General features: G+C 36.3%; 1 protein-coding gene across 5 annotated transcripts in view; it reads right to left on the reverse strand.

Moving 5' to 3' along the window:
* The window catches only part of LOC150103030 (uncharacterized), a 458,183-nt gene that overhangs the window by 29,155 nt on the left and 409,835 nt on the right, over positions 1–19,193 (reverse strand). For all 5 annotated transcript variants that reach the window (XM_090398173.1, XM_090398177.1, XM_090398174.1 and 2 more), the window contains 2 exons: positions 11,334–11,391; positions 1,839–1,947 (listed from right to left, as the gene is read on the reverse strand). In XM_090398173.1, the coding sequence (XP_090254299.1) occupies positions 1,839–1,947; positions 11,334–11,391 (167 nt within the window). The remainder of the gene's footprint in view (positions 1–1,838; positions 1,948–11,333; positions 11,392–19,193) is intronic.

Consider the following 19,193-nt stretch of genomic DNA (forward strand, 5'->3'; position numbering starts at 1 on the left):
TTTAAAATTAAAATCAAAAGTAACATTATATAACCAGCTTATATTTTAGCAGTAATTTTAACTAGCATTGTCATTGCAGAACCAACAAACTAAAGTAAAACCTTGAGCAAAAGATGATGGCAAGATTCATGTAAGCCAAGGATGCTATGATGTGATTATGCCAGGAAAGGCTAGGAAATCAGTCTGAGAAGAGAGGTCTGATTCTGACCATTAAGTTGAGCATTGTCAAAGATAAGGAGAGAAGAACTAAGGCATTTTTTGCAAGAAAATGACAAAATGATGTTTTGGAAGCAGTGAAAATGACAAAGCTGTTACAGTGCCATTGCAGGATGATGTAGAGATCAGGCAGACCATAAGATGACATTTTGAAGAGAATGCTACAAAAAAATAAAACTTGGGGAAGAATAAGCTAACTTTAGGCCAAATAGGGGCAGTCAAAATCATATTTTTAGTTGAGAAGTCATAAGAATATAAAAAAATCTGTATTTAAGTTTCACAGTTTGTGAAAAAAATGTATAAAAAAGATAAGAGAAAAAAAATGTTCAAAACACTATGGTTATCTGTTATAAATGGGACATTTCAGAGCAATACAAATCCTATCAACCCTATTAACTTTTAAGTCAGCTATTATAAATGAAGAAGCAGGTATCAAATAAGGTGAAAGACTAAGGTATATGCTGTCTCCACTGTTATGCACCATCCATTTAGATCACATTATGAATGAAAGTGACATCATTAATTTATCTATTATAACCACAGACTCGATGAGGGAGGCCCATATCACCCAGTCAGCTGTCAATACCTACTCTTGAATTCATTTGCACTAACCCATTCAAATCACTGATGTTCAATGGCCATATAGTAAAGATTGTAAATTATAACTCAGAATTATATTGAAAATATAACTGCTCTATGAGAGAAAAATCTAACTTTCATCCCTTTCTCAACTACAATGGATGTCCTCTTCCCATCATCCACAAAATTACAAATTCCATCTACTGGTATATGACCCTTTCACAAGTTGGTAGGTCTCTATTACAGCACTCCTCTTTCTGCATTTTGCTAGTGTCTGCAGTCCACAAATTCTTAATCTGTTCTCATAATCTACATTCCAGTCCCAATATCATCTTGGAAATTAGGAGACCAGATCTCCTGGACAATACTTTAGATGAGGCTATATCAAAGCCACATAAAGAGACAAAATGACTTCCTTATCCTTACATATTAATGTTTGTTTCAGCAGTGCAATTATTCTCTGAGTTATATTTGCAATCTTTGCTGTGTGGCCAATGAACGTCAACTTCCTATGCACTAAAACTCCAAGATCCTTAGGTCAGTTTCTTCTAGCATAATCCCACCAACATTATATGCCAGTTGATATTTCATTATGCTAGAGTGCATAACTTTACATTTACTAACATTGAAGTAATAGCCATTTTCACGTGCTCACAATTCCAGTTGATTCAAAACATTCTACAAGTGCTGCAAAGATGGAAAGGGTAATCAGTCACATTCCTGATTAACCTTCCTATCTTTTCATCATCAACAAACAACTGTATGTAATGTCATTGATGTAAAGACTCAATCTGATTGTTAAGTGTCAAAATAGTAACCAGTGGAAAACTTTCATATAGCCCATAGAGAATGTGGAGAAGTAACTTGGCCTCTACCCAATGTCTGATCTTCCTTACTTTGGGGTGGATATCTACTTGTATACTAAGAATTAGGATAGGATGGCAATAGATATGGTTAACCAAAGTGTATTCTGTACTGATGAAATATGAGGTAAAAATCTCAATCTAAATATTTAATTTTGAATAAACAATATAAATCCTTACTTTGTTGAGTGATAGTCTCTTTCTCTTTCTCTTTCCCTGTCTCTTTCCCTTTCTCTAGGTGGAGTTCCATATCTTGCTCTTGATGAGTGGCGCTTTGATCTCTGTCCACCTACAGTATTTATTTTAAAATTAGCAAAAAATAAATAAATAAAAATCAGCAGTAATAAAAAAAAAATGCTAAGAAAGGAAAATTCTGCAGAGCAAAAATAGCTACTTAGTCTGCATTTGGATATAAACAATTTTCAAAACTTAATACACAAACAAAGCTGACAGTGAAAAATGTTCCTGTGGGAATAATTAGTTATTTACAATCAGTTATTTATTTACATCTAGCCATTACCTGTTAGTAATGAAGCCACCTGCCTCATTACTAACAGGCCAGCCTGTGACATTGTTTTATTGTTGCATCCTTGAAAGAGAGGAGCTTGGTCTATGTGGTGTGCCCTTGAAGAGAGTATGAATATGAAGAGGAGAGTGGAGAACAAAAATCAAAACTACTCAGAAGACAAAAGGTGGCACTTGCCACTCAAAGCCTCCAAATAAGAAGGCCAACAGTGGTTATCTAATACCTAGTGGATCGAGTTGGCATTTTCTCCAACTAGCAAAATATCCTTTTGCAGAAGGAAAATGCTCACCTAGTTATACCAAAGCCCTCTTTTTTTGGAAACAGGCCACACCACAAGAAAGCAGGATTAACAAATGTCTGCTTGTGGTATGGCCTTGTCGCACTGCCTACCTATCAATGACTCATGATTGTTGCAAAACTTAGAATTATCTTTGTATGAAAGCATTAAATTGTTCCAAGGTGATTTTTTGCAACAATGTTTTGTACTTGTCCAGAATAACATAATTGGTTATCACAACAATTTCATGCTCTGAATTATATGCTAAGTATAGTGTTCAGCATAACACACACAAAAAAAGATGAATATTTTTTAATTCAAAAATAAAATAAAATAAAATAAAATAATATAATATAATATAATATAATATATAATATAATATTTTACACATTTTATAAAAACAGTTTGGAGTATAACAGTACCAATAATAGACTTTATGTATATTAATAGGAATTAGCCAAATTTAGCTGTTATCAATTTGGCTAATGTACCTAATCCAGAGTTGTCAACAACTATTTGTCATCGGGTATCAAAAACTCAGTTTATGACTCAAGTTTGTGTGCAAATCCTATTTAGAAATGGAACTAAATTAATTTTTAATAATGCAAAACATCCTACATCCTAGAATTATTCAACAGTTGCTTGGCATTTTTTGGCACTCCTCCAGGATGCAGACAGAATGATTTGCATTCTGTCTGTTCCTCTACATGGAAACAAGCCACACCAACAGAACTATCCTGAACAATTCTTAAAGTACAACACAATGACTGTTATTCATCCACATACTTATTATTCTAGTTGAAAGAAGGGGTTTCAGTGATTCATAAGTGGCATTTGCAAAAAATATCAAGAGTGTCTGAAGGAAATTTATTTGCATACCACCTTGAAGTAGATATGTTCTTCCCTGTTCTTCTAAATGAAATGTCACTGTTGCATCTCAATTATATCAAATTTCCTATTTACCCAATCTTTCTTACTTTAGTGATGCTACCAGATCAAATGAGATTAAAGGTGAACATGTTATATTATTATAAGCCATCTATGAAATCAAAATAATTATTTTGGAAAAAAAAAAAAATGAAAGCTTTTACTCCCTCCTGGGAGAAATAATGAACACAGCAAATAAGTCCAATTTGAGGATGAGATGGGTGATAATAAATAATCAAATTAGCAAAAAGTCTTGACAGAAGTGTGGTTTTCAGACATTTTCAACTAGAAATTGACAACTTCCTATAAGTCTCCCCAATTCAATTTCCTTTGAAATGGTTGAGAATAATGAAAGCAAGAACTAAAGAAGAGGAATGCTGCAGTCTCTTTATAGACCACAGTATAAACTTGCTTTTACAACACAGAGTTAAAAAATCGATAAACATATAGAAATGAATGAAATAATTTAAGAAAAAGTATTAGGCATTTGTGGAATATTAATACAGGCAGCATTTGAAAGCTTAGTAAAAAGAGATGGTGCCATAAAGAGGTCTTAGATAGCAAAATAAAGATATTTCTAGGATTACAGAAAATAAATGCTTTCAAGAAGTATTTCATAGCTAGATCAACAGAAGATAACGTAGAATCTAACAGGGAAAGAAGAAAAAAAAAAGCAATAACTAAAAGAGATGTGAGAAAAAGACCCACAGAAAGTTGGCATAATTTCACATCTAATCTAGAGAGAGACTTCACAAAATTCAATTAAAACAAGAGAGAATGTATTAATCAATATGAATGATAAAACTATATGGCTGCAGTAATTTCAGGCATTATGGTCTTATACATCTCTGAATCAAAAAATTAGAATAATCAAAGAAAATGTGCTGAACGATTTGCAATTCTAATTTATTGCATAGAAAATAATTATTACCAAATATGAATTAGCATAATCTAAATATGTACTTTTTAGATTATACAACCATGTAAACACAAAAATGTAATATTAATTATAAGAAAACTGTTATTTGAAAACATTCACAAAATTAGAATAATTTTTACCATAATTCAAAATATTAGAATATTCCAAATTTTTCCAATTGCTTTTGAGGAGTGCATAGAAATAGCATATATTTCAGTAGCTACAAGACTGACTCGTGTGTGAGGAATCGTTTGCACATGGATTTCAGTTACTCATTTGCTAAACATGAGTTGAACGAGTGACATATCAGAAGCTAAGAAGTTTTGTATGGTATCTCTAAACAAAGAAGGCCAAACTCAACAGATAGTTAAGGAACTGAAATGTTCTCAAGCAAGCATGAGTAGAGTATTGAGATGGTATTCTAATGACCAGAGTTTTCAAAATAATCGCTGCAATAGCAGTTGAAAAGGAATAAGGAGAAGAATGAAGAATATCGTGAGGAAAACGGCTTCCGAAGTGTAAGGTATTTTCACAGGAGATGGAAAGAACTAGGTGTGAATGTATCTAAATCTACGACATTGAGACGATTTCACAAATTGAGTTTTAAATCACATGTGCAGACAACATTTATGACTTCCAAGCAAAAGGCAGCTAGAGTGCGATGGAGTAAGCAAAGATTGTTGTGGGGTCAAAAGGAGTGGACAAAGGTACTTTTTAGCAATGAAAGTATGTTTTATGTGTCCTATAGTCATCAAGGGATAAGTGTTTGGTGTCTTAAGCAAGAAGCATCTGATTAAGAATGCATGAAATGTTCAGTGAATTTGAAACCTTTGTCATGGTATGAGCTTGTATGACCACAGAGGGTTCAGGAAAGGTTGTGTATTGTGTGTGAATCAATTCCAAAGTGTACCAAGAAATTCTTTAACACTTTATGTTGCCAGCATTGGAAGATTTATGTGTTGATTTCCTTTTTCAGCAAGATTTAGCTTCTTGTCACACTTCCAAGGCCACTACTAGATGGCTCAAAGAAAGGCAAATCATTGTAATTCCTTGGCTGGCAAACTCACCAGATTTAAACCCCATTGAGAATTTGTGGGGAATTATGAAGAAACATCTTCAATAAGTTGCTCCAAGAGACAAAAATGAACTTGTTTCTATTGTGCAGACCATACAGGCATGTTTTTGATAAAAAGACTGTGAACTGCTAGTATATAGCAGTGCTATCAGTAGGCCTTACTCAAGCATTTGATAATGTCCAGCATCCCTTTCTGTTCCACATCCTTCAGCAAAATGGTGTGGGAAAAAGGCTGCTATCATTATTAAAGAAACCATACCAATTCAACTACCCACCTCCTAGTTAATGGGTTCCTATCAGCCCCAGTCAAAATTCAAAAAGGAGTCAAGCAAGGCTGCCCCCTTAGTACATTACTCTTTTTACATTGATTCTTGAACTTTTGTTGCAGGAAGTCGACAATACACATGCTGTGCAAGAGATAACAGTTCCATCAACTATGAAGGAAAACAAGGTATTAGCATATGCCACCACTGTAGTAAGCACTTTGGAGTATAATGATTCCATATACTGAATTTCCATATAATGGAATTCTATATTCCATTTGCTGAATTTTGGCAAAATTCAGCAAAATCAGTGAATTAAATGCTAATGCTGACAAGACAAAATTAAAAGTTTTTGGAAAGTGGGATCTCGGAAGCATTCTCTGTGGACTAATCCCAAAGAGAGAACCTCTCACTACACTTGGAATTACCTTCCCAGTTACCCAATATTACTAGTTCAAGAACTTATATACGAAAACATTGAAATCTTAGAAGACTCAAAATTTGGGCAACTTTCCTTTTCTTCTAAAGCAATAGTACTTATAACTATAATCTCCTCTGCTCAGTTGTACATAATAAATATTACAGACATTACAGAAGTTGAAGAAAAGCAATTATATAGTAAACCTGAGCAATTTTTTTTTTTTTTTTTTTTGGCCCAACCGATACCAAGTTAAAAACGAATTTCTTCAATGAAAGGAAGCATGGCATCTTTGGGCTTCCAGTGTTAAAATACTGCTTCAGAAATCCATAAAATGTTGTATACTAATCATACATATGCAGATCTTCTCCGGTAGCACTTGGGTTTTTATCTCTCCCTATTTGGAGTAAATGATTATAAAGGTCCAACATCTGAGACTGTTTCTGAATACTACAACATTCTGTGCTTAACTCTAAGATTGCTACAACATTATGACATTGACATTCTTTCCATTAATAAAAGCAAAACTTGCTATAAAGAAATCTTTAACCTGTTTCACCACAAACTTCCACTGTTGGGTACTGACAATCAATAACACTTTGTTTCATAACTTACTAAAGTTAGGATACCCTAACAGGAGGGATCCTGCTTGGAGAATTGCATATGGTCACCATCCAGTAAATGCCATCAAATGGAGCTACTTTAATATCGGAGATCCAAACTCTGACATGTGTTACTGATTGGAAACAGTAGAAGATGCTTTCTACAGCTTCCCCTGTTACCCTGCATATTTGGAACAGATAATGTGTTGGGAAGTCCATTACTTACAACAGTACAGGTCCCACCCCCCAGAACTCCCAACATGTTGGCAATGGGAAGAGAATTTTGATTTTATAATTAATGAATTAAACTACCAATTTCTCCCTGTTAAATGGATTATCCTCTTATATATTTCCTAAAGAGACAATCTGTAAATCTCCAAATCGGATGTTAAGAAGTTCTTTCTTTCTCCTTAACTTTCTACCCAAGTAGGGTGTTATATATATTATAGGTTGAACATCCTCTTGTGTATGAAATTACTATAAAAAAAATTTCTATGATGATGCTGGATTTAAGTGTTTATACTGAACATCTCAAATTCAGCTAATTAGACTCTCATCACAGGAGACCCAAATTATCATACCAATCCTTGAACCCATTAACAGAGAAAGCACTCACAGCTGGCTCTGGCAACCCATTCCACTAATTCACAACTCTCCAAGTAGAAAACCTAGTCCTCACACCCTTACTAACCACACCTTTATTCAACATCCAAGGATGACCACTTCTTCTGGCTTCCCTCTAGCCAAGTACTGAAACATTTCCCCTGCATCAATCTTATAAAACCCTTTAAGCAACTTAAATGTTTCTGTCATATCCCATCTTTTTCTCTTATCAACCAACTGTTGCAACCACACACTCTCAATCTATCCTCAGGAAACATTCCACAGACCACTCACCATCTTAGTCGTCAATTGTCTCTGAATCTTCTCCATTTCATCCCCAAGAAACCAAGGAAACCAGACCTGAGCCAATAATCCAGATATGGATGTGTATCAAGGCCTTATAAAGAGGAATAATAACTTCCTTATCTCTATTTGTGTTCTTCAATAGCCAAGTAATCTTAGGCTACATTAGCAATATGTCCTTGTAAACTTTAACTCTGTCTACCACCATCCATAAATCTCTGGCTTCATCTATTTCCTGGAGGATAGTTCCATCAATCTAGTATACACAGCTTGTAATCTATTTATCCCAAAATGTATAACTTTAACATTTCTCCACATTAAACTGATACCCATTATCTTTTGCACATATACTGACAGCCTATTTAAACTGCCCTACAAGATCTCCACATCATCCTGATTAACTATTACTCTACCTAACTTTGCATCACCAGCAAATAACTGAATATTTCCTTTCAGGTTATTTTCTATAACATTTATGTACAAACTAAACCGTAGTGATCCCAGCACTGAACTTTACAGCACACCACTAGACACCTGTTTGCCCTTTATTCTGTATATCCATATATCACTTTTTGATATCTGTCTGGCAGCCACCCTCTTATCCGCATAACCAGTGTCATATCTCCATAACAGAGTTCCATATGGTATTCTGTCAAATGCCTTTGCAAAATCCAGCAGAATCATTGTATAGACATTTCTTTTATCTAAATCAGTAAAAAGTTAGTAAATTACTTAAGGCATGACCAACTCTTCACAAAACCGTGCTGCCCCTCATATAGTATCATATTTTTGTACACTCATTCTTGAATTCTCTTTTTGACTAATTTTTCCAATACTTTTAGCACCATGTCTGAGAAACTGATTGGTCTATAATTTGCTACTGCAGTGTCTTAGAACCTTCCTTATGCAAGGGAATTATTTTGCCCTTTTTCTGCACCCTTGGAACTCTACCAGAGCGGAGACTTATATTAAACAGCCTAGTCAGAGGCACTGCTAGTTCCTTTGTATGTTCTTGCTAAGTCCAAGCTGATATCCCATCTAATCCCACAGCTGTATTTACACAGAGATTCTGCAATATCTTAAGAACCTCCAAAATTCATCCATCTCTGTTCCCACATCAGTGTCTGTCAAATATGTTACAGCAGTAACCTCACTTGGATGATATACACTTATAAAGTGGTCACTCAGTAACTCAACTATTTTATCTGCTTCTGTCTCCTTGTGACCATCATCACTCATTAAGGTTAACCTTCTATCATTATTCTTCCTTTACTTGCCATGTAACAAAAGAACTAGTTTGCTAGTCACCTTTCTCCTTATATACCCTCCACTGCATTTTCTTCTTCTTCTTCTGCAGTTCATGCTTTAACAATATTACTCATCCATCTAACTCCTACCAAATTAACCCTGACCTTAGCTATACAATTTAATATTGCTTGGTTTAGATGACCTTTAACTATCTCCTATATGCTACTAACATCCTTTCCTTGCAGTGTTTTATGACATAGCAGATTTAAGCTTCCTCCTAAGCTTGTCATAATCACCTGCCTTGGAGTTCCACATATACTCCTTCTTGAAAGAATATTCCACATGTTTTACAATCTTCCAGGTCAATACCGCATGGTCACTTTTGCCAATCGAAGGCAATATGGTCACCTTGGTTATTAATAGCTCTTCTGATCCTCTGACTAGATTCTATACTTTCCCATCCATCACATGCTACCTCAAGTAATCATCTCTCAGTAGGTGTATAAATTCCATTTCTTTCCTGCCATGTGATCTTTCTTCCTTCCAGTCTATATCTCCATAGTTGAAGTTCCCCAACTAATCCCTAATCACTTGACCTTAATCACTGTACTAATTTGTCGATGCATGTCTTCCAGATTACCTGTGGAACCTCCTGGCCTATTGCAACAACCAACTGTATATTTTCTCTTAATGGCATTGATCTCACATCAGACTGCTTCCACCCTTCCACCTATCTCCTATTCTTTTTGGCTGCAATTCACTGCTATCATCAGCAGTATTCCCCCCCCCCCCCCACCAATGCAATCTACTATGCATCTCCCATGAAAATACTAAATTCTTCACATTCTATCCCTGTAACTACATCATCTGCTATTAGCTAAGTCTCTGTCGCTAATGCCTATAGCTTTTGGTGAGGTTGCAATAACCAATACTAAAAACTCCTTCCGCTTGTTCCTGATACTTCTGGCATTAGTATACAGAAACAGCAGCATCCCTTTAGGGGCCCCCCACCTACCTTTACTTTCTGAATTGACTACCCTATTCAATAATTTTTCTTGAGACGAGATTTCGCACTTGGTCTTTCTCACATTCACTCGATTCATTGGAGCCTTCAACCAACTCACCTGCTTCCACCCTAATTACTTACATTTTCTTGAATTTGTGCTCCAGAATGCGCGCTCTAGACACCTAACACCAAAACCATTTAGATGCATTCAATCAGCATTATATAGTAATGCCACAGATTCGAGACCCTTCGACACTTCTGCGCATGTCAACAGAAGGAGAATCCATTCCAATAATAGGGTAATCAATCCATATTGTGGGATGAGTTGTTTATTATTACACGGCAGAAAATTAACTTCTCTTTAATGATCATTGTAGTTTTTAAAGTGTTAACTATGTTGCTTGTATAACAGTTAGAAAATTTTACCTACAAAGCACGTGATTTTGCATGTTGACCAATTCGTCATTTCTTTCTCCCCTTCAGCATGAATTAACTATTCTTGGCAAGTCTCCAAGCGAAGCTCTCTAAAGTGCGGGCATACTGTACAAATCCCTTTCTGTCAAACACAGACTACAGATCAACAAATTCAACATCATTTCTTCTGTACAACTTACATATAGATTGATTTGCTACCAACACCCTCCTTCACTTCAGTTAGCCTCTATCGTAGCGTGCAGGAGACTTACAATCTTCACATTCTCACTCTTCAGTTTTGCTTCTTCTAACAACTGCTTTACATCCTTCCTCATAGAATATTTCTCCCCTCTCAAATCACTTGTGCCAAGCAAGAAAATTAGTTCTTTTAATTTAGCTTTTTCATCAAGATGGCATGACTAATATCATGAATTTTTGCACCAGGGAAACACAATTTTGTTACACTTTCACTAAGTACTTCCCTGATCACTGAGTCTCCATAACTTGTTTTTCTCATTTGTTCACTCGGGCATTATTATTGCTTTGGACCACCTGCTTCTTCTTTCTTCTCAGCCCTACTACTCTTTTGCTGCTTCTGCAATTTTTCGATTTCATACTTTTGTCCTATTAACTACAAAGTATGAAACTGAAAAATTGCTGAAGCGGCAAGAGATTAGCAGGACTGAGAAGAAAAAGAAGAAAATAAAAATTATTGATCCATTCTCATCACCTAATAGGCACTCACTTTTGAAACATTTAATACACACTCACTCTCTCTAGTTTCAATTTCCTTCCATATATCCATTTTTGTAACGAATACATCACACACACACACACACACACACACATACACACTGGATAAAATCTCGCAAATTCAAATAACCCAACAAGGTGGTCTTTGCTGCCATTGTTTCTATTACACATTGACAGCATACCGACAATATTATGATTTAATGATATTATGCTTAACAATTATGAATGTTTCTGGTTTTACAACAAGAAATTATTGTATGCACATACATCAACTGTACATATATGATTTAAAAAAAAAAATTAATACATAGCATAAAATAATATAATATATATATTTTTACCATGGGATGATGTTCTTGGAGCTTCTCGCCCAGCACTACGTATTCCTCGCAATGGAAACTGAGAGAAATGAAAAAATGATCATATCTATATCAGGTAAAATCAATCAATCTAACCTTAATCATTTGAAATATTCTGCAATGATATTAATCACAGAAGCAAATTCTTTGTTCCATGCTAAGATATATATATATATATCTTAGCATGGATATATACATATATATATATATAACCAGGAATACAAAATCAATTCTGCAATACAAAGAGCATTTCATATATAATATAGACTTTTAACCAAAATTAGGTGAATTCATGTAAACATTGTGATGATGATTATTGCTGGGATGGTTCTAGTATATTTTATTCAAGTTGGTTAATAGGCAAAATGATTATTTTATTTTGAGAAAGGAAACATTTCTGAATTTTTGTGGCTAGAGATATATAAGTGATGCATGAAATGTTATTACCATATTGATGCATGTTTTATTTTTGGTGTTGTTTTCTGGTCTTATTTCATCATGCTTAGATTAAGAAAAGAAAATTACTATTGGAATTACAGCTTAAAAGTGACTTCTATAATTCCCAGCTGTGTCACAATCTTTCATGAGGTGAAGCAAATAACAAAATTTCTCAATGATGACTCATTAAGTTTCAGTCCCAGAGAGACATGTCCATGTCTCTGAAGACCAAAACTCCAGCAGCCCACTCTACAGCTCGCAACAGTTGCGAAAGAATCATCACCAAGTCCAAGTCTGACTTTGAAGGGCACAATGCTGCAAACTCGCCTACTGACCAAATGGCAATTGCTCATTCTGGTCCCTTTCCCAGGTCATTAGGTGCAACTTCTGGCCACCTAGGTTTCCACCACTTTCACATCCTGATAGTACTATAGTTACCTCACCTAAAGACAAGGCCAAATTACTGACATCACTCTTCTCTCCCAATTCCTGCATTGATGACCTGGGCAAAGTTCCCTCTACTCCAACAAGAACAGCCCACCCCTTCATGTCTCCCATAGTCTTCTAATAAAAAAGAAATCCGAAGAATCCTTTCCGAAGTTTTTTGTGTTGAGATTATTCCGAAGAATAATCTTAACACAATCAAGGCATCTGGTCATGAGGATATCCCACCTACTGTGCCCCATAACTAACACCTATCCTATTCAACTACATCTACCTGACAACAAAGACATAGGTCCATATCCAACCCATCCCAAAGAAAGGTTATAAAAGTCAACAAACGAACTACTGTCCAAATGCTCCCACTTGTGTTCTCTCTAAAATTATGGAGTAAGTCATCAACAACCAACTCTTGAATAACCTAGAGACATACCAAATAAATGGTGACCAGTAGTATGGATTCAGCCAATCGTGATTTACAGCTGATCTTCTTGCTTTCACCACCCACCTCTGGACTCAAGTCATGGAAAAATTTGGAGTAGCTCACGTATTTTCCCTCGACATTTCAAATGTCGAGGGAAAATACGTGGTTTGGCACAGGGGCCTACTTAATAAACTGTCATCTTCACTCTGCAACTGGATTGCCAACTTTCTCACTGGTCGCTCACTACATACCATGGTGGATGGTTTCCTCTCCTCAGAGGAAACCATCCACTCTCTTCCTCTTCTATATAAATGACTTGCCCTCACAGACTTCCAATCCTATCCATAACTTTTCTAATGAGAGTACACTGTATTCCTCCTTTTCATTCATCAAACCTTGCAGTGCTGAAGTATTGGAATCCACAAGATCTACCATGACCATGGACCTGAACACAGATCTCCTAGCTATATCTCAATGGGGCAAGGACAACCTTGTAAACTTTGATGCCACCAAAACTCAGCTCTGTCTGATTTCACAAAAGAAAGAGCTCACATCGCTCCTCCTTACCTTCAGTAATACTGAGATGTCCAAATACAATCAGATTTCTCTTCTTGGACTGACCTGCACCTCCACTCTTTCCTGGCACAATCACTCTTTCAACTATAGCTTCTGCATCTGCCAAAAAAATTGGTGTACTTTTTCGCACAAGACACTACTTTACACTTTCACAGCTTCTAACTCTATACAAAGACCAAATCCTCTACGATTGCTGAATTCTATCCAGAAGAGGCTAGTCCAGCTAATTAATGATCCCTCTCTCACAGATGCTTCAGTTTCTGTCTTTTGCCTCTTCTGCAGATACTTTAATGGACAGTTTTTACTGAATTGGCCACTATTCCTCCACTCTCCTTAAAAATTATTAAAACCAAAGCCACTACTAACTAACACCCTTTTACGGTCCATCTTGAATCTCACTGAACCAACTTCACTGCCTCCTATTTCATTTCATCTACTTCTGTCCTTTGGAACAGTCACCTCCACTCTGCTTTCTTCAAAGATTACAACCTCCAGCTGTTCAAGCAAAATGTGAACAAATTCTTCCTTTCTTACTTCTTGCCCACATATTACACTGATCTGCTATAAATCTTGTGGTCTTTTGTGTGGATCAGATACAAAAATGTTGGATGTTGTTCCAGCCATTATGTTGCTATGGTGGGGATCCTCCTTCCTCTCTAAAGTTATGTATTGTCTCGTTAGATAAAACACAACCAAGAAGTGAGTTGTAATTGTAACATGATAGCCACTGTTACTTACTATTTTTGTGTCATTTATAAAGTGCTGAAAAATGTTTGCCGCTTCTATGCATAAAGCTTGACCATCGATTGAAAACTGACTTAGACTTTTCTTTCTGTCCTCATTTTTGTGGGAACTGGTTTGTGAGACATTCATTCGTTTATGAATATTTAAACTCGGTGTTTTTGAAAATATGAAGTGGAAATCAGAGGAGGGATTCTTCTTGTTCTGTGAACAAGAAGAATACGGCAGTTTCTGATATTTATTTGGTGGATACAAATCACTTAAAAGCAGTGTGAATTGAGTGACAAGGGATCTGAGGTGCATTTCTGAGGTTATATGGCATGAGAGAGAGAATAATGAGTGTGTTACCAAAGTATGATAATGCAGAGATGAGTGTCAATAATGAATAGTATGATAGTGTCAAAAGAGAGACTTGGATGTTGATGCTTGCAGTGCATTTGAGGACAGAAAGGAACTGTATTCAAAATTCAAAATATAGCTTGTATTAGAATGAGGAAGGACATAGGCATATGGAGAAAATGTTGTTCTCTGAACAAGTATGGGTGTCAGGGCAATGAAACTACAATTATAAGGGTGGTCTATTGTGGGAATAGTCACTTGGGAGAATTGGAAAACACATGGTATAATGCAGAATCCAGTGGAGTCTGGAGAGAATAATAATAGGTATGGAAACAATGACAATGTGCTAATTCTTTATGCCAATGCCAAGAGTATATGGAATAAAGGAGATGAACTGGTCACAGTGAGGCATGGTTGACAGCAGATGATATCCTGAGAGCAGAGTATAGCATTTTTTGACATGATAAGAAGGGCAAATGCAGTGGTGTCGTATTGCTTATGATAAGTGATGAGCTCTGTCCTCTCAGCGTGAAAGATCTTGAGGGCAATAGAACTAATGGTTTTGAGAGCATATGACGTGGACAGGATATTTAGTGGGGTGTTGCTATAAGCCAGGGAGCATAGAGGGTGAAGAGCAGGAGATGCTTAGGCAGTTCAGTTTGGCGAGTGCAAAAACAATAATAGTTATGGGAGATTTCAACTACAACAATATAAGCCAGGAAGAGGAAACTGAATGTAATAGAAGGAACATGATGTTTAAGAGTTTTTGATTTGGTCATAGCAACAGAAGATCTGAACTGTAACTGAGATGGCATCTCTGCCCCCAGCTGAAGAAAGTGACCATATTTTTTTTTTTTTTTTTTAAACTTATAAGATGAATAATGAATAGGCATGTATGTGTATCAAGGAAAAAGGAATTTATGGGGAATTATATAAGACAGGTGATTACAATGATCTTAGAAATTGGCTAGGGGCAGTTGAATGGATGGAGAATTGGAAGAGTGAGATATCATCAGTGCTTAGGAACTAATGAAGAAATATTTATTAGCTGCAATGGAAAGTGAAAAAGAAAATGCAATTTGGTGTAAAGCAGATGATAAACTCTATCAAGCAGGAACTGCAGGTGAAAAAAGAGGTTACAGAAGAGATACAAGGAGAGAGGTGGAAAGCAGATGCACGAAGATTATAAGACTCAGGCCAGGAGAGCAACTAATATGATAAAGAAGTCATAACTGGAATGAGAAAAGATTGGTCCTGAGATCCAAAGAAAATCCTAAGGAATTCTCTCGTTATGTGGCCAGTAGGAGGACAAATGATTGTGAAGGAATGGCACTGTTAGACAAAGATGGGAGTAGAGTGAATGATGCAGAGGACACAATGGAATTGTTTAATGAACACTTTATTGGGGTATTTCATCCTGGAGAAATAAGTTTTAATACTAGAAAATGGGACAGGTTCGAGGTTTATAAGTGGAAGAAGAGTGTGTGTTTCAAATACTCAGTTCTTTGGATGTCAATAAAGCAATGGGAGTGGATGGGATTTCTCCATGGTTTTTGAGAGAATGTGCTAAAGACGGCTTTTCAATGAGTCACGCCACAGGAAAGGTGCCCAAGTAGTAGTAGTAGTAGAAGGAGGGTAAAATAGTGCCATTGCATGGTAGTAAAACGAAAGTGTCAAGCTACAAACCATTTTATATTTCATCAGTAGTTGTTAAGATTTTGGAGAAATTACTGAGGAATTGTATATAGCATCGGAAAGATGAGGGTAATGTTATCTGTGATAGTCAACATGGATTTGTTAAGGGGCACTCCTGTTTTAATAATCTAATTGCCGGTCATATTAAATTAACAAGAGCAGTTAATGAAGGAAAAGCACATGCTGCCATTTTATTTATTTATTTATTTTTGGATTTTACAAAGGCATTTGACGGGGTGCCACATGATAAACTGATATTTAATTCACAACACATGGGTTTAGATGTCAAGCTAGTGAACTGCATTGGCCGTCTGATAGATATCAGTGTGTGTGTGTATGAGGGAGAGTATCAAGGAAGCAGAAGGCCTAATTAATAGGCGGTCAACATTAGAAATGAAAAAACTGGGGCATTATTTTCTTACATTCACCAATATATATGTCTGCAGGGGATGGGGAATACTTATAAGCCACAAGGCTATTCATCTTGATCCCACTGGAACTGTTTGTCATTGCAGAATGTGTGATGATCACAATTATTATTATTAATAGAAGTCCCACCCAGTTATTTCCTTTATTGTTTCTTTTAGCGTGCACACACACACAAACACACACACATTGTTTAACTAAATAAATGTATATTATATATACTTTAGTTTTTTTTTATTAATAAACAATGCTATTAATAATTATAATGATCCCATTACACTCTAATGAAGAATGATGTAAATATAACTAAGAATGAGTCATCATGACTCACTCGATAGGTATGCAGAACTGTTGACCTGAAACGCAACAAATGAAATCAGAATGGCAATGGTGGCTTAAGTCCTAGTTTACAAAACTGATTTTTCCTTTTTTTTTTCTTTTTAAAATAAATTCTAATACCTTGTTCACGAAACCTGTGGGAGATGCAGACATATGACGGGATGCAGTAGCCTAAGAATTTAAACAATATTGAAAGAGAAATGTACTCTTCTTACATACAATAAAATAATGTGCCATCAATGAAACATCTGTGATGTAAATATATAAGAATCATTTTTGATTTGTACAAACCATTAAGACCCTTCATTTCATTGCATAAGCAGAAGAATGCCCATACAGATGTAGGGTTCTGGGCATTTTTTCAATTATGGAGGAAAACAAATCAGTGAATAATGAAGGTTTTTTTTTTTTCCCCCTTCTGTATATAAATACCAACTGTTAATTTTCCTACCATCATTTTAGTAATCATTCTGAATCTAATGGAGTGCTAAATTATACACATCCCTAAGCAGCACGAAAATGTGGAAGCTGTTATTATTATGGGTATATATACTCCATGGAGTTAAAAGATCATACATCTCCTTAAACTTATTCACTGTTGGGGCACTCATAACTACCTCTTGAAATCCATTCCACTCATTCACCACTCTCCAAGTAAAGAATCCAGTCTGCACACCCATACTAACCACAAACTTCTTAGACAACTTGCAAGTGTGATCCCTTGTTTCTGCCCAACTCCCCATGTATTGAAAAATTTGCTTTGCGTCAATCTTATAGAATCTCTTTAGTAACTTAATCAGATCCTGTCTCCTCTGCAACCCACATACCTTCAATCTATTCTCATAGGGAACATTCCACAGACCAGTTACCAGCTTTGTCTGAATCATCTCCATCACCACTCTCAAGAAACACAGCCGACATACCATCCAGGCCCACTGCTGTTTTCACACTGATAATTTTGAATATACTGGTACCTCCAGTTCATCTACTTCAATTCCAAATCAGTCTTTGTCATGTGAGTAACTGCAAAGTCACCTGGATGATATACCCATGCAAAGTTATCACTTAGTAACTGAACAATTCCTTCTGCTTCTGTCACTATCCTACTATACACTGAGTAAAGTTATCTTTCCATAAAATTCTTTCTCTTACTTGCTACATAGCAAAAAAAAAATTTCTTTTGGATTTACTTTGGCCTGCTTAGCTAATTTTCTTTTAAAATCTGATTTAGCCTTCCTTACCATACTTGTTACTCTTCTTGCTTATGCTTTATATTGCTCATGGGCATGCAGGTTACCTTTTTGTTTAAATTTCTTTCAGAATTAATGCTTTTTTTTTTTTTTTTTTTTTGTAGCTCCTGCTTTATATTCCTACTCATCCAGTTAATCCCTACTCAGTTTATTCTCCTGACCTTGGGTATGCAGTCTAATACTGCCTCCTTCAAACAATCCTTGACCGCTTCTCATGCAGTAATGACATTCATTCCATGTAGCTAAATTCTTTCTTGCCTGAAAATTCCGTATGTCCAGCAATCTCTTAGGATAAGACTGCATGGTGATTTTCCCCGAATGGAGGTAGAGTTGCTACTGTAGCTATAGATAGAACTTCTGATACCATTACCACATCCAGCACTCTCAAACCCCTGCTCTATCACATGCTGATTCAGGCGTATACCAGGACTGGATTAGCCATGAAGAGACATTCAGCAGAAGGGCTCACATTGGTCAGCCATACATATATGATCCTAGAGGTGAGTGTTACGACTGGTATCTCAGCAATGACGTGCAACATTCACACAACTCACTCACCAGTAAAACAGTTCGACCCATTTCCACATGCACCATACTTTACTTCACCTGGAGTTCCACAGTCAGAGACCAACAAGGGTACCCATGATGATGACTAGGCATCACAAACAATGGCTCACATGGGTCAAGGAATTTGACAATGGATCCTCAACAGATGGAAGAAGGTCATCTGGAGTGATGAGTCCCATTTCTTGCTGCACCATGCTGATGGGGTTTGTATTTGGCATAAACAGCATAAAACCACATTCCCTGGTTGCACAGTTGGGATTCAACAGGTCGGTGGAGGTTGTGTTGTGGTCTGGAGAGCTTTTTTTTTCCTGGCACGCCCTAGGTCTGTTGGTTATCATCACACAAACACTGAATACTATAGGGACCTGTTAGCCAACCATCTCCATTCATATCTGCAGGAAATCTACCGCAACCACTGTGCCATCTTTCAACAAGACAAAGCACCTTGCCAATTGGCTAGGTACAACTACTGAGTGGTTGGAGGAACACAACAATAAATTTGCCACATTGCCTTAGCCCCCAAACTCTCCTGACTGTAACTCAATTGAACATGTGCGGGATATGCTAGAACAGTGTGTTAGAACTGTTGATCCTCCTCCACCAAAT

The sequence above is a fragment of the Typopeltis vanoorti genome, chromosome 9 (assembly GCF_054136105.1).
Source record: "Typopeltis vanoorti isolate ZY-2024b chromosome 9, IOZ_Tvanoo_1.0, whole genome shotgun sequence".
In the NCBI taxonomy this organism is placed as follows: Eukaryota; Metazoa; Arthropoda; class Arachnida; order Uropygi; family Thelyphonidae; genus Typopeltis; species Typopeltis vanoorti.